The sequence below is a fragment of the Ornithodoros turicata genome, chromosome 8 (genome assembly GCF_037126465.1).
Source record: "Ornithodoros turicata isolate Travis chromosome 8, ASM3712646v1, whole genome shotgun sequence".
NCBI lineage: Eukaryota > Metazoa > Arthropoda > Arachnida > Ixodida > Argasidae > Ornithodoros > Ornithodoros turicata.
The window spans coordinates 39,821,046-39,836,383 of record NC_088208.1 but is presented as its reverse complement, the minus strand read 5'-3'; the positions used below and the strand labels follow the sequence as shown (position 1 = coordinate 39,836,383).

General features: G+C 47.2%; 3 protein-coding genes across 4 annotated transcripts; 2 read left to right on the top strand and 1 right to left on the bottom strand.

Annotated features, from left to right (window-relative positions):
- Positions 1-41: 41 nt before the first annotated feature.
- On the bottom strand, positions 42-4,132 carry LOC135367318 (uncharacterized). 2 transcript variants are annotated; one of them, XM_064600529.1, is made up of 2 exons: positions 2,583-4,132; positions 42-547 (listed from the first exon to the last, which is right to left on the bottom strand). In XM_064600529.1, exons 1-2 carry the CDS (start codon positions 3,381-3,383, stop codon positions 65-67), a joined length of 1,284 nt encoding a protein of 427 aa, XP_064456599.1. In that variant the 5' UTR covers positions 3,384-4,132; the 3' UTR covers positions 42-64. The 2 variants fall into 2 exon arrangements, with proteins under 2 accessions (XP_064456599.1, XP_064456601.1); XM_064600531.1 differs by having other exon boundaries at positions 2,610-4,130.
- LOC135367611 (uncharacterized) lies at positions 3,515-11,259 on the top strand. Its single transcript, XM_064600901.1, has 4 exons — positions 3,515-4,245; positions 5,521-6,027; positions 7,436-8,719; positions 9,394-11,259. Exons 1-4 carry the CDS (start codon positions 3,553-3,555, stop codon positions 9,925-9,927), a joined length of 3,018 nt encoding a protein of 1,005 aa, XP_064456971.1. The 5' UTR covers positions 3,515-3,552; the 3' UTR covers positions 9,928-11,259.
- A 196-nt stretch (positions 11,260-11,455) lies between these two features.
- Positions 11,456-14,306, top strand: LOC135367610 (uncharacterized). The gene is made up of 4 exons (XM_064600900.1): positions 11,456-11,517; positions 11,817-11,890; positions 12,943-13,141; positions 13,567-14,306. The coding sequence occupies exons 1-4, from the start codon at positions 11,456-11,458 to the stop codon at positions 13,943-13,945; spliced, it is 714 nt and encodes a 237-aa protein (XP_064456970.1). The 3' UTR covers positions 13,946-14,306.
- Positions 14,307-15,338: the final 1,032 nt, after the last annotated feature.

Sequence of the window (15,338 nt, the reverse complement as noted above, 5' to 3'; positions counted from 1 at the left end):
GCGCGGAAACTCCCCATCCATCATCTCGCAACAAAGATGTAGTTGTTGTAGCTTTTTTATTATTTCATCGCTTTTTTGGCCGGATCTTTACGACAGCATCCGTGCCATTGGTATTCACTCCCGCAAAGACTACCGTAAGACACGTAACATCCAGCGTCACCGTCTCACTACCCAAATAAAAAACGTGAGTAATAGCGTTAGGGCAGACTGTCTGCTTCACATCCGACGCGCCGTCATCAGCTTCTTCCACTCGCAGTCCACCATCTTCGATGATCAACCTCCTTGTGGTCGTCTTGCTGCCGTGGGTGAGACTAATCACGTAGTGGTTTCCTTCTTGGCGGGCTACGAACGAATCGAAGACCAGCACGGTGTCGCTTCCCGTCAGTTCGAGCGCGAGCTCGAAGTCCGCGTGGGACACCAGGGAGAGGACGTTGCGGAGGCCCCACCAGAAATCTCCGTGGACGCTTCCCAAGACGTGAAGCAAGGGGCTCAGGCTCGTGGACCGTTCGTGGGACACGATGACTCTCGAACGTGTCCGTAAGATAACCTGCGTATAAAGATATCAGAAACCGCTGTCAGAAACGTTGGGTTATAGAGCCAGTGGCGTATCTAGGGTGTGGCAGGTGTGGACAGGTGCCATGGGCGCCAGGTGAACAGGGGCGCCATTATGTGGTCCGGTGTGAATGTCGGGCACTCAACCTGGCACATTCATAAATGATCTAAAGCACCCGCCATTAGAGAGGTTGTAGTGTGAAACCTAGTGCGGACCAAACGAAAACGCATCCCCAAGGACATCATGTTAACCATTGATGTAGCTAAACTGGGCGCGTGACGTATTTGACGAGAACGGGGCACCGTGAGCAAACCGAACCAGCTCAGTGAGCGGCTGGCATGGCCTAGACCAAAGCAGCCTAAACAAAAGGGAGATCCCAGTACCCTGTAAGGTTACTCGAGACGCGACAGCAGCATTTGAAGATGTTTAGGTAGCAAGCCGATCGCAGCAGTGGAACTTTGAGAGAGATATCTGAGCCAGAAAATCGACCCGATGAAAAGAGGAGTTCGTATCGGGCGAACCAACAAGAGTGTTCACCTGAACCCATGTGTCGGGCTGGGGCAGGTGTAAAGGTGGGGGCGATTTCGGCAAATTTTACACTTCCGATGTTGACGGCAACGAGCTGTACGAAGAAATTTTGGACTGCAGAATGTTGCTCGCGAGGCGCACAGAAAACAAAATATCGAGACCCGAAGAGCTTCTTGAATTTATTGTTCACTATGGAGATGAGAATGTGTTCCCGAACCTTCGGGTTGCGGTCCAGATAATGCTTACGATCGCGGTTTCAATTGCCAGCTGTGAGCGGGCATTTAGCAAGCTAAAACTGATACTTTCGTATTTAAGAGCATCAATGGGCCAGGACAGGCTTTCCGACCTTGCTGTCCTAAGTGTTGAACTAGAAGAAACAGAAAAAAAATGATTTCAGTGACATTATCGACAAATTTGCAGCAGCAAAAGCCAGAAAGGCTATCATGTGACGTTAGTGGGCCATCTGCATGTCTAGTAGTTCTGTGGATTTCATTAAAGTATTTACAAAACATGACCAACTGTGTCATCGATATGTGCCTGTACAGGGGCGCAGACTCACAGGTTGCCATGGGCGCAGGTATCTCTAGATACGCCACTGTATAGAGCTCTACCCGAGAAACGTCATCATGACGTTGGTAGACAGACTGAAGCCGAAACAAAGCGGAAGGGGAGGGCTAGGTTCCATGAATGGGCACTTGTTCGCTGCCTCCTACTGAAGGAAAGGTAGGACCGAAGGTCGTGTCCCTTTCAGAGACCATCGTAATCCCCTCAAGACCGTGGCTTTCGGGCGCGACCTTGTTCGCCCCTCAAGCTTTGAGCCTAGTTGAACTCTACCAAATTGGTGGCGCTGTCGAACGCTATGACGTCATCTGTTTACAATCAGAGAGATGTCTATTGCGATGCGTTTTAGAATTTGGAAGTGGAAAATACGCAAGCAATCATTTTGGTTTGGTTTGTAACGCCGAAGTTTATATTTGCAGTTCATTGTGCTATCTTTTTCTTTTTTTGCTTAAAAACAATGAAAATCAAAATCGGAACCCAATATCGTCATCCTCATGAAGGGGAATCAGAACGTGTATTAGCTCCTCCACCCCCCACCCCCCTGCTTCCCACCCTTTCCTGCTGTGCTCTTTCCATCTGTCTACATCCGTACGACGCTCATAGCCGCTGTTGCTTCTAAGACGAAAAAAAAAATAATAATAATGAAACAGAAATAAAACGAGGCCAGAGTTCAGGCTGAAGTCGTTGTAATTCTCATTGAAGTTTCATTGCCTCCTCCTAACGTTATAGCTATATTGTCGCATGTTCAGCGTAAGAATGACATCGTCGGTGCACCTTTTTCTCCCATTATTTAACCACCGGAAGACAACATAGTGTTCATAAAACGTTATGTCATCTGCTCATATTTCGCTCTCGCAATAATTATCTTCACAATTGAATAACGATATGTTATAATAACGTTTCACTGCTATGCCATCCACGAGAGCCAAATACAACTTACGGTACTTTCTGCAGCAAGCACACTTACGTTCCATCCTCCGAGATCAGATGTCATGTCGCAGTACGTTTCTAGGAAACGCGTTCCCAACCTCGTCGTGAAAACCCCATCTTCTCTGTAGCCGAATCGGTACAATTCAGCGCAGTGTTCAGGCACTCGGGTTTCTGCAACATTGCAGATACGCGTGCGTTGTTCTTCATGAGACCCGTGCTGCGAGTCACTGACCTCGAAGCATTTTCGCTTCACCAAGAAGTCCTCTTCAATTATCTTGGACGCTGAATTCAATTCCGTCGAAAGCACTTCGATCTGTTCCACCAGTACTTTTGCCGTGTCTTCCAGATCATCGGTCCGAGCAGCCATTTCAAGGTCAGGTCTCGCGCCGTCGCTGAAACCAGTTGGAGCACTTACTGTGCCGTCCAGGTCTTCTAAAAGCCTTTGTACACCATCCACAATCGTTGTCAGCTCAGCCACTTCCACAATGGCGTACTGTAGTCTGCTGATCATAGCTCCCTGTTCATCTTGCGTTTGGACAACCTTAGCTACGTGGTCTTTCAACTTCTGCGTAGCTACGCGGACATTCTCCTGCGAGTCTTCGAATGTGTTAGTGAAGTAGGTGACATCTTCTTCTAATTGTCTTAAGGCCTGCCTGATGTGTTCGCAATAACAGACGCGAACGCACACTACGATAGCGATGGCTAGTGATAACCGTTGCACCATTTTAAGCGTATCTGAATGTGGCACGGTTTGATGGCATCCGTCAGAAAGCACAGAATACTTTCTCGCTCCTCGACCTCCTCGAAACATACAACGGAAAGCTGTTACAGAGGTATTGTTGACTCTTGATTGCACTTGATTAGACTGCGAGGTTATGCTCCCCTGCTATCGGGTTGTGTACTTGAAGTCGGTGCTTATCGCAGCGTCTTGTTGAGTTCGACGCGACGGAAGTATACGGTGAGAACCTCTCCTTAGCGTCATGTTTCCCACAGGAATAGTGTTTTTGACGTCCTGCTTATGTTTGTCAATGAGTTCAGCCGAAGATGTCAGGATGTCTGTCATGATGCTCAGCGAGCAAGTCCGCGACTTACAGCAACGGCAAGAAAGAAGCAGCCTCGAAATGGGAAGAGATTTTGCAGAACTGGCGGAAGACATAGCTAGGATTAAAGAAGTCAACGACGACAGAACCGGCTTCTTCAACAAGTTGGTTACAGAATTCTCCGAGCGAAAGGACAACTTGAGGATGAAACTCAAAGAAGCGTCTTCTTCCGTGTCAAAAATAATTCGCACTCTTCAAAGGCGCCAAAGACGGCGCGTTCCTCAAGAACATGGCGATTCCGATGCGCGACGAAGAAACTACGACATCGAGCCCTACTTCAGCCGCGTCACGGATAAAATTGCAGACTTGGCTGTCGATGTCCAGGGACTCTTGCACGACCTGAAAAGAAAGTCTGTGGTCAACGAGAACTGTTTCAAGAGGTCCAGAACAGCGAACGCCATGTCTCGCCTGGTTACAGCGTGGTGTCCACCCGTATTTCGCGACACAGGAAAACGGACCTGCGCCGAGTTGTTGAAGGGTGGCCATCGTGAAGACGGTGTTTACGCCACGCGTCTGGGCGATAAGACGGTGCCTACGTTCTGTGATATGAGTACGGACGGCGGGGGATGGAATGTAAGTGGCACGATGACGTGTTACGCTCTCGCCGTGACGTATTAGGTGGTGGCGCAGTGATATTTACTTTGCGCTCGACAGGGGATGGTCATGTCGCAAGGAAAGACCAGATTGGAGTCTTGCGACGCGTTGTGGCGTTACCTTTAGCTGGATGACGTCAGGTTCTTTAGCGATGCCGGTAAACGTTAAGCTATGGAATTTGAAGCATTTCAGGGAACGACTTGTTAAACGGGGTGATCATTGCCATGAGAACGAATGTACTTTTTTGTGCGAAAATTTACAGTTTGTTTCCATTTTCAGATTAACCGATGGACAATTGATCAAATCATGTTGTTAATTGGACATCAAAATTATAACTACCGAAAAACATCATAATTGATCGTGGCGTCTAGTGCTACTTTCGGTTCAGATGTCCTGATCTTCCTCAATGGCGTCGTCACCGAGTGATTCAATTGATCTTAGGCAGTGTATGTTGCATGCTGTCCTTGGATCGGAACAGTGGTTTCCCTAGAAATCGATCTCTTGGGGTGTACCGAACTTCCGATTGGGGGGTGGGGTATATGTTTATGGACACATGTTTATGGTTATACGCATTGGTAGCTGAGCTGTATTGGGCAATCTCAGAAATTTCAGGGGGGAGGTGTTGAAAAAAAATAAATAAAAAATAAAGAAGACAAAGAAAAAAGCAGGGGGAGTGGTACACCCCCTTGGGGGTGTTCCTGTACCGGCACCCTTAAAAATTATGGATCAGCTCCTTCGCACTATGTCATACTATATTCCATGGAGATGCTATACTACAGAAGATGGAGATACGTACTATACCTTATTCGCCGTTCTAAATATCTGCGGCTTCCGACCTGAGGCTTTTTCATCGATCAACCTTCAACGATCACTGCATTTCCCACTTTTCCTACATTATGTACTCTACTATACATTCTCCGGGTCTCTTGATCAGCTATAGACTCTCGCCCCCTGTCTGTATCAAAATTGCTTGGTCCCTGGCCAAATCCAGCTCACCAGCGCTCTGCACTCAAAGCTCTTTTCACCTTCTTGGACACAATAGGACTTGGATCATTATTGTCGTGGGACTCATTATTTCATTCCCCACATCACCACCAGCGATGGGGTAAAGTATCGCCCCCGGTGATGACACTCCCCATTCCTCATATGAGGAATAATAAAAATAATGTTGTCGTTGTACTCTACTATATTGTACTGCACTTGGCTAAGCGCAAATAGCAAGACATATAACAAACGTGTGTAATCTCACTTCAGGTGCTCCTGAGGTCTCACTCTCCAACAATCACCAGCTCCGAAAATGCTAGTGGCGTCAACCACTTGTGGAACCCGATCGGTGACTTGTCCCTGGATTTCTGGTGGGGCTGGAAAAACGTTCTCCTCCTCACGCACTCTCAGCTCGTGGAACTCAACGTCACCTTTATACGCCCGCTGCATGCGAACCACACTGATGAGGAGTACCCGGCCACACGACAGGCAGTCACCATTGAACGGGACGGTAACAGTTATATCCTGACCTCGGTGTTCGAAGATGATGTCGTTGTCAACAAGACTGCGAGAGTTATGAAGCTCACGGGAGAGAATGTCCAGGTCTACAACGAAGATGGAAGAAAAATAGCGGAATGTCCAGCGGCAGTTGAGATGAGGGTTTACCTTGCGGAAGAGGTTGTTAATTTAGATTTAAAGTGTCTGGGTGTGTTCTTCACTGGGAGAGAGATTGGATATTATGGTATCGTGGTAAGGGTAAGACCGATATTGCCCGCTATCTAACATTATAGTTATGAGGGTTAGACATGTCACATGACTGGAAAATCACGACGTCACTAGTCGTCTTCGCGAATTTAACCCAATTGTTCGTGCAACGATTAATCGAATGTAAAACTATTGACTAAGCTGTGAATACATGCGTTCGTGTGCGCAACGAAAAGGAACAATGCAGGTGTCAGTGAACAAGGAGACGGGATGGAGGGGTCGCTTCTTGTACTGTCGGTGGTACCTACTGGTCCCTGCGGTGCCATAGAAGCCAGTATGGCGTCACAAATACAGTCTATAAGTAGACAGTGTCTCGTTCGAACCGTTCGAACGATAACACTGGCTTATGTCGGTTTACAGATGCACGGTCGCAGTTTGGTAGGTATCTTACTACAGTTCCTGAGATGAACGTCCTGATCGTACTATTACGGCAAGCAAATTGGTGGGAATTTGTCTTCATCTTATCCGTCGTTTGTACGCACTTTTTGTGCGTTTTTAGACGAGAGAAATAACACATTTTTTATTAAGCACATGGCATTGTAGTAAATGTACCTTATCACGGTCATTAAAGTAGCACACTACCATTTTCGGTCACGCGTATGTTGACATTTGCTATGATGTGTAACCAGTCTTGTCTACAATGTATGGCGTTCGCTTGGCGCGCTATCGTCTACACTCTACAGACTAATATGCATGGTGGGGAACCCCTGTGACGTTACCTGAGACGGCCAATGAGATGGTCTTCCGCACGCTACTTTAGGGGCCATTTTGGCACACTACGGGTACGTCTATCTAGTAACTCCGGACCTGTCCCTTCAAGTGTCATGCAGGCAAGTGTAAAACCATAGCGCTGAGTGTACATAGCTGGCCTCCAGTTACTGCTTCGCTGTTTAGTGGAACAGCGTGCATCCTCTCATTCTCTCCTCCACGTTTTTTTTTCGAGGTATTCTTAGCCATCTTTACTCATCACCCACACATTCTACGAAACGTTGCACCCCGCTGCGTTCAACACCCGCAACAGCTGTTGGCGTGGAGGGCCACTGCTCCTGGGACCACAAGTACCATCTTGGAACCCTGCCACGAGCAAATTAAACTCCGCCAGCAGCGATGTCAATCTTACTTTTCTCTTCACTCATTCCCTGACGCGACGAAGGCAGGAGTGACATCCGATCCTGCCACGAGTATCAGCGACTTCCGTCACACCCCCTACTTCCAGGAGCTCCGCGCTGTCTTCAAACTCGCTTCATTAAGACCGAGGGCTTCGAAACACACTAAACAAAACCTGGGTTTCTCCCGACTGGCAAAACAAACCCGGGCAAGAAAGTCATTGCCCAACAGGCGAGTTCGCGGAGAACGCTTGCGTCTTTCAAGAACCGTCGTAGATGCGTTATCGCGCCTCTTTAAGAAGCTGCAACGATAAGCTTGCGTGTCTTGTTCAAGTGGCAACGAGGATATAGCGTCAGAGGTGATCACTAACCCTTGGAGTGAGTATCACAGGCACGGTGAGAATATGGCGTCGTGGTCTCTCAGTTCGCTCCTTGTAACAACGTTCGCGGTTTTCGCTGCTGCTCAAAACCGACTCTACTCGAGGATAGATGAAGTGGAAGGCATCATCAAAGATGTGCGGGACCAGATACAAGCCGACAGTAACCTGCGAATGACACAGGGAGTTCACCTACAACTGACTGTGGACAAGTTGCAGAAGCAGGTGGAAGAAATGTCTGGCAAGGTGAACTCTATGAGCAAGAGTGGAGGTGCGTCAATACCTAGCGATGTCAACGCGCGACTCCGTAGTCTCGAGTCAACGCTCAACTCTCTACAGGGCGATGTGGGCGTCAAGGTGGATACGAGCCTGGAAAAACTGCACCAAGTTGAATCCCAGACGGCGAGGATGAAAGACGAGATGGACAGCAAGTTGAGGAAGGTGATGAACGGTATCAATACGATATACGACATGAACAAAGAGATGAAGTCGTCGATGTCCGGTGGAAGTTCCGACTCGTCGCCCAGACGCGAACAAGAGGTTATCCCGAGCGGCCAAGACACCAGCATCAATTTCTTGATCGATACCATCGAGGACACTCAACGCACAGTGCAGGAAAAAATAGATGTGCTCAAGAACCAGCTGGGGAGAAAGCTCGAGAGTCTGGAGGTGTTGACTAGTAGTCTCATGCAACAGAATGAAGCCCTTATTACTGAGCTGGATCGTATGAAGAGCTGCGCAAGTAGAGATGTACAACAACAGGCACCGACACCAGCTAGTTACGCCCGAGGAAGCCGCAACAGCTGGAATGATTCGGCCGACGTTACAAACAGAGTGCTCCTGGAGCTCAAGGTGAGCCAGTTGGAGATGAAGAACGACTTCACCAAAATGATGAAGGAAGTAGAAGGAAGTCTTGAGAGTATTAAGCAGTGTAGTTCTGTTGAAAGAGGTGAAAGAGGGCAGAGGCGTGTCGCTGATGAGAGAGACTTGGACGCAGCAGCGAGTGTTGGGCAGCCGAGAAAGGTTCATGAAGTAGAAGAGCCGACTCAGTCAGCGCAGAGTGGAAAATGCGTCACGGCGTCGCACATGATGAACCCGAAGAACTGCGCGGACCTTAGCGAGGGCGGAGCGACTTGCGATGGCGTCTACATCGTCTACACTCATGGCATTCGTGCTTTGAGGGTCTACTGTGACATGGCGACTGACGGCGGCGGATGGACGGTAAGAATTCATGTTTCTGTTAGACAGGAATGGATACGAACATAAATTAGAAGGAATATACACAAGTCCCGTAGTTCTTGGAGTACATGGAAAGCGTTTGAAACCACAGTCAAACTATATCGTAGACCCGAGAGGGTCTACACGCGCGCGTAGTGAGCACGTGATTGTGTGCGGCAAGGACAGACAAGACAAATATTGGAGATAACCATTTGCGACAACAACATGGAATTAACAGTGGTGTACGTGGTAGTGACCTACAAAGGTTAAGTCTCTCCGATCCTACTAGCTGCCATTACAAGCTATTCGCTGCATACGGGGAGGGAAAGCGTTGATGTGACGTAATAGAAAAAAAGGGGGGATTTAAGGGGAGGGGAAGCATTTCTAGAAACATGATTGATTCGTGTATGCCCAAGATGTCGGCATCTGGGGATGATCTCACGCAGCTTCCATGCAAAGGCTAATGGAGAGAACTTGACTTTCGTAGTTAATTTTTTTTTTTTTAGGTTTCCATGAGGTTTCCGATTAGATTCATCTGACATTTACCGTTCAAACTGGCATATGATGCGTGCGGTGATATTTCAGAGCGCTCGATCTAAAGCAGAAAGAATAGACTACAAGTGATACTTGCTTTGTCCTTTGTGTATTAAGCGTGTCATATGTCGTGTCTTTTCTAGGTAATCATGCGCCGCGGCAATTACACCAACCTCCCTCTCAGTTTCAATCACGACTGGAATGGCTACAAACACGGCTTCGGTGATCTCGAGAGCGAGTTCTGGCTGGGCAATGACAATATCCACATGCTCACCAAGGAAAACCCCATGGAAGTCCGCGTCACCCTGGAATCGTTCGACGGCGAGACCGTGTCCTTCGACTACGATGACTTTCTGGTGGGAAGCGAAAGCGAGAACTACCGACTCAGGGTTGGAAACTACGCGGGCACAAACTCGAGGGTGGGAAACAGCTTCCGACGCCACAGCAACCAGGTCTTCAGCACTCCAGACCGTAGCCCAGTGAGGAACAATAACTGCGCGGCTTCACACAGGGCAGGCTGGTGGTTCCATAGCTGTATGAGTGTTCTGCTGACAGGGGATTATGCGTCCGAGAGAAATTCGCCTTCGAACCGAGGAATCCGTTGGCCTTCCTGGAAGACAGTGCCCTTGAAGTACGTCGAGGTGAAGATGAGGCCCAAGGCTTTTGGACGACAGTAAGAAAGGAACAATGCCACCTGTGGTGTTTTTAATCGAGAACTGCATAGTTGCCAGTTGCCATGGTCAATTTGTCGTCAGTGTATCGTCGGTTTATACAGCACTACCAGAGTTAGCAGCGCTTCAACCGAGACCATACGTGAGGTGCACCTTACTACTTACTAGTAATTCCTTGCCCTTTGGTCCTGTCTTTGGCAGTCCTTCGGAAAGCTACATGGGTTTCTACAGCCGGATTCAAACCTTATTATTAAATTGAGGATTCCTAACAATGAGGCAATGACCTCATTGTGACCTCATTGAAAAAATGTTTGCCCAGCCATGTGGTCGTCAACGCGATTTGCGCGACGACAGAGCGCGACATCTACTGCAACCTCACTGTATATTGTCATTACCTCCTACACAGGGCATTTTCTGTTAGCTGCACCAGATTTTTATATATGTAAAAAAGGTATAGGTATGAGAGCAGCATACATGCAGTTTTTGCAGTTGTGTTATATGGCAAGGCCTCCTCACAGGCCTCCAGACGTCCTCTCGAAGAAAGTATGTAACCTCTAGATGAATAATTACCTACAATTTAATAATTAACTCTCTAATTAGGGGCTTTCGGGCAAAAGTGAGATAGCAGGATTGGAGACAGTCCTCGTTTAAGGACATTCTATTTTTCAAGAATCCTGAAACGGGTGCGTACGTTGAAATATCCATTGCCGAATTTTGCTATGCAAAGGAGCAAATAGACCGAAAAGCGGGGATCAAAAGCGCAGAAAGGACAGCGCTCGTTCCAGGTCAGGGGGTCACGTGGTCTGGAACGATCGACATGATTGGAGCAGGTGTTGATCTGCTGGCCAGATAAGCTTCGACGGCGAATGTAAGGCCTACTGAGGTGCGCGCTTTCTGTTCCGGCTCATATGCATAGCAAAATTCGGCAATGGATATTTCAACGTACGCGCTCGTTCCAGAATTTTTAAAAGTAGAATAGCTTTCAAAGAGAACTGTTTCCCATTCTGCCATCTTCACTAACTAAGGAGTTAATTAATTAATCGTAGGTAATCATTTATCTAGCGGCTACAAACTCTGTTGAGGAGGTCCGCATGGCCGTGTAAGTCAACTACAAAAACGGCACGTATGCTGCTCTCATATATTTTTAACAAAAAAATTATGGTGCAGCAAAAAAAAAAAAAAAGAAGAGAAAACGCATATAACGGGCTATGGTATTGTTTGTTCTTTGCTGCGCTTCCGTACATTACGTTCCTTGCACGTGCGAGCATCGACTATCGCATCTCTGTCCCCATGTAAATATTTCAAGGCTGATACAAATAAAGATGTGACAAAAACTGCTGTCGCATTCGTTTTTTGATTCGGTATTCTGCGCGTCTAGACCTTCGAAATCTTTGACGCACAACGAAGCCGACCTTGCAGTCATGGAGCAAGGTTGAACATTAGGGTTTCATTTGAATACGACAGCTGATCAGGCGGAGCGGATTTAATTTTCTACCTCGGTAGCTATTCAAATGGCCTAGACGCTGTCGAGAACATGTCACTCGAGGCAATCAACTTTGGCTCCTGGATCCTCAGCGGTTCACTTCCAGACAAGAGGTGAGTGATGCTTTATCTGATATCATTTTGTATTATGGTTAGTGCTAAAATGGTACAGAGTGCCATCAAAGGTGCCTGATCACAGCCGTGCATAAGTGCACCTATACGTCAAATATTAAGGTCATTTGAAAATTGACATATTTATGTCTGATCAGGCCTTCAACAACCGCCTTCGTACCTTCCTTAAGTTTTGTTCGCCAAAGACAGTTGGGAGATTTGGAGAGTAGATTAATAGTAGACCCGTAGTAAACGTAAGTCGACCTGTGCTTCAAGTTACCCATATTTTTTCTCTCTCCTAGCAGGTTGTCTGGAACCATGCTGTTTCTTCAACTGACAGTCTATGTAACGATGCAGTTTCTGCTTCCAGTGCGTGGTAAGTGCCTTAGAGATTTTCCTGCTCGGTTTCCGCAGACTTGAGGTGACGGCCACTGATTGAAAAACCCGCAAAGTTGGTGCAACGTTCGAGCCAGGAGCCATGACAACACCACTAGCACTGCAACGAGGACCAGGGGAGAAGACAAACACTGTGCTAGTGTTGTCTTCTCCCCTGGCAGTCCTCGTTGCAGTGCTAGTTTACTATGAAGGATCCATACCAACTTGCTCGGCTCACCACCGTCCATTAAAACGCACTTTCTTTCATGTCACGCTGAAGACTGTAAAATGCGTCGCCGCAGTCAGTTTATCGTTATTCGCTTCACTTTTTTAAATCCCTTTAGTAGACTACTCGTAATAATTCTGGGTCTTACGCATGGCTTTACGTCGCGTGAGAACTATGTTCACGAGCGTCGTTCTTCCGTGGATTCATTTTGTCCACCTGAGGGCGCTGAAATCTGAGCGCACTGCATCCGGTATTTAAAGGTACCGTAAAACAGGCAGCTTATGTTGACGGCGTAGTTTAACAGCTTGTTTCTTGTAAACCCTGCACAACAGGTTACAAATGTGACAGAGGACGCTTAATATTTTGAATTTGCAAAAATACAAAATTGGGGTAACACGTCCCGGGGCGACGTCTGGTGGCAAATGATATTCGTCAAGCAACAGTGATCTGCCTTCACGACTGAGTTGCTGCTTCTGATGGCTACGTAGCCGACCACGTATCGCCAAATTGTGACCCAGTGTTGTCCGCATGCAAGGTAGTTTTCTGCCTTACTTGCATGACGAGCAATGCGCAGCTGGTGACCACTACGACACAGTGCTGCCCGTAATTTTCAATTTTAAGTTGCTAAAAAGCTATGAGTGCAATCGTGGCGCAAATTGTGACGTAAGAGTACCAAGGGCTCAGGCTATCGAAAAAATAAATCTTCTGAGAGTGAACCTCTGCGTGTCTAAGCAACTTGTACCATGCCACCAAGTGCATGCGCCCTCTGCTGTTTCGTTTAAGAGGTCATCCCGCTTGTCTGACAATCGTGTGTTGCGTCTCCGCAGCCCAATCAAGCATTCTCTGCCTGGGAAGCAATACGGTGAGTCAGGTGTTCGCGGTGCTCCTGGACGGATACCGGCCGCTTCTCACCGAAAACGACCCCCTCCTCATCGGGGATGGCGAGAAGCTCGGTGTTTTCAATCTCCTTCGGGGACGAGTACACAACGTCAACGAGACGCGTTTCAGAAAGAACCTCTCCGTCAGGTGTGCTGTTTATGTCCTGTGTTGAACATATTATCACAACGTACTTACATATAAGTACTATACATATAGTTTGGCACAATGTATTAAGATGTACACTAGACGCGTTATAGAACAATTACTAACTGATACAAATGCTCTAGCGGCACACGCTAGGTGTATGGACAAGGAAGCCCAACTAGTTCCACATAGACTATTGTTCGTACCTATAACTCATGCACATATATATTATATAGCATCACGGACTTGGGCACAAACTTATTATAGCACCATTATTGCTATGTAACTTGGGCAGGGTACTAGTGTATATGTATAATAGGACGTTTTCAGTGAACGAATGTTTCGTGGCGGGACAGTATGCCCGAAGGGGTCTGACATTCCATAACCTGTTGTTTGATGCACTTCATCAGAACTACCTGTCTTACCAGGTGTAACGGCACCCACATGGACCTTAATTTCCCTCTGACCATCACAAGTCCTCGTGTGGTGTACGACATCCGCCGCACCACGAACATCATCCCGTTGTCAGGAGAGCTGCACATCACCATGGACATCATCGACCTGGACGTTGCCCTTGTTGCCAACCGAAACAAAGACCAGGGGTCTCCCGTCGTCTCGTCACTAGAAATCTTGCGGATGCCAAATTTCAAGATGGCATTCGTCGGTCTGGGGACCATGGGTTATTTCCTCAACATGCTCTTCAGTACGGCGCACAGTGTGGAAAAACTGCCGCTTAACGAACTCTTCAGGGTGCTACTTTGGAGGGCTCTGCAGCGGTATGTTGATGACACTCCACTTCCGATTTAAGAAAGGCATTTTTTTGAATAATAGAAGATGCTTCGAGATCAAGATTTCTGGAAGTTTACAAGCGAAACTTTCCAAGGACGGGTTGTCTGTCTGCCCGTATCATCATGTCCCGCGATCAGTATGCAAAAAAGAAGAAGAACCATACGTAACAATTTGCACTTATTTATTTTATTTTGTCGCGCTTCTGTCTGTCTTCGTCTGTCTGTCTTTCTTCTGTGCCTCCGCAGCGAATAGAGCGTTTGCTTGTCTGATGCAGCAAATAAATCGCACGCGAAACGTTGAACGCTTATTTATTTTTGTGATCCTATATAGGCCTAGAGAGGTGTCTGCCTGCTTGGCTATACAAATAAAATAGGCGCATTATCTCGCTATCTTTTCAGATGAAATGTATTTGGGTATTTAAAAACAAAAGCTACTGCTTTCATGGATCTCCGACAAACTACCAGCCATACGTTGTCACGCATATTTCTTCTCATTGTCATCACGCGATCAAGTAGAGTATGCTCGACAAATCGTACACAGGATACGCAGTATCAGAGGATATCAGTATACTAAGCGCAATAACACTATAGACCTGTTCCTCGTCTGTTCGTATCACTTAGCTCCGACAAAACGAAGTCTCTTGAAAAGTACCACAACGAAGGCACCGGAACACAAGGACCACGACGCTAACAACAGCGACGGAGGCAAAGTGCTGCACTCAAATTCTCTCCGATCCCTGGGCCAGTCGTGAAATCCAAGGCGATTCTACACTCTTAAAAAAAAAGGGTGTACTTTAACTCCTTTTTCTTGCCACATATATAACTCCCTTTTGGTGAGTACAATTACTCTCAAAAACGGAGTCTCCTCACTCCCTCTAGGGAGTGGAGATACGCTCTGACCCCCTACTCGAGAGTAATATTACTCTCCGGCAGGGAGAAAAGTGTTATGCTACTCCCTTGAGGGAATGAGGAGACTCCTTTTTTTTGAGAGTAATTGTACTCTCCAAAAGGGAGTTATATATGTGGCAAGAAAATGGAGTTAAAGTACACCCTTTTTTTAAGAGTGCAGACGCCATATAAACACGCCTTCTTTCACACACGTCTTCTTTGGCGGTACAACACGTCCTCGAGGCTAAAAAAATTAGTTTAAATGAGTCGTCTACATAAAAATGAGTTGAGTTAAGTTGAGGACAGATGTGTTATGGAAAGCATTTGGTGGAACATTGCGATATAGAACGCGCGTCTGCTGTTGGAAGTCAAAATGCAACCGATGCCGAAGACGTCTGTCGCTGCACACCAGGAGTGCATTATCAAGTAACCGACGCACGACGCACCTTGAGCTTCCTCTCAATGGCAATAGACATCCCAAAGACCGAACACCTTTCTGACGAATCGAACGACGAATAAACGGA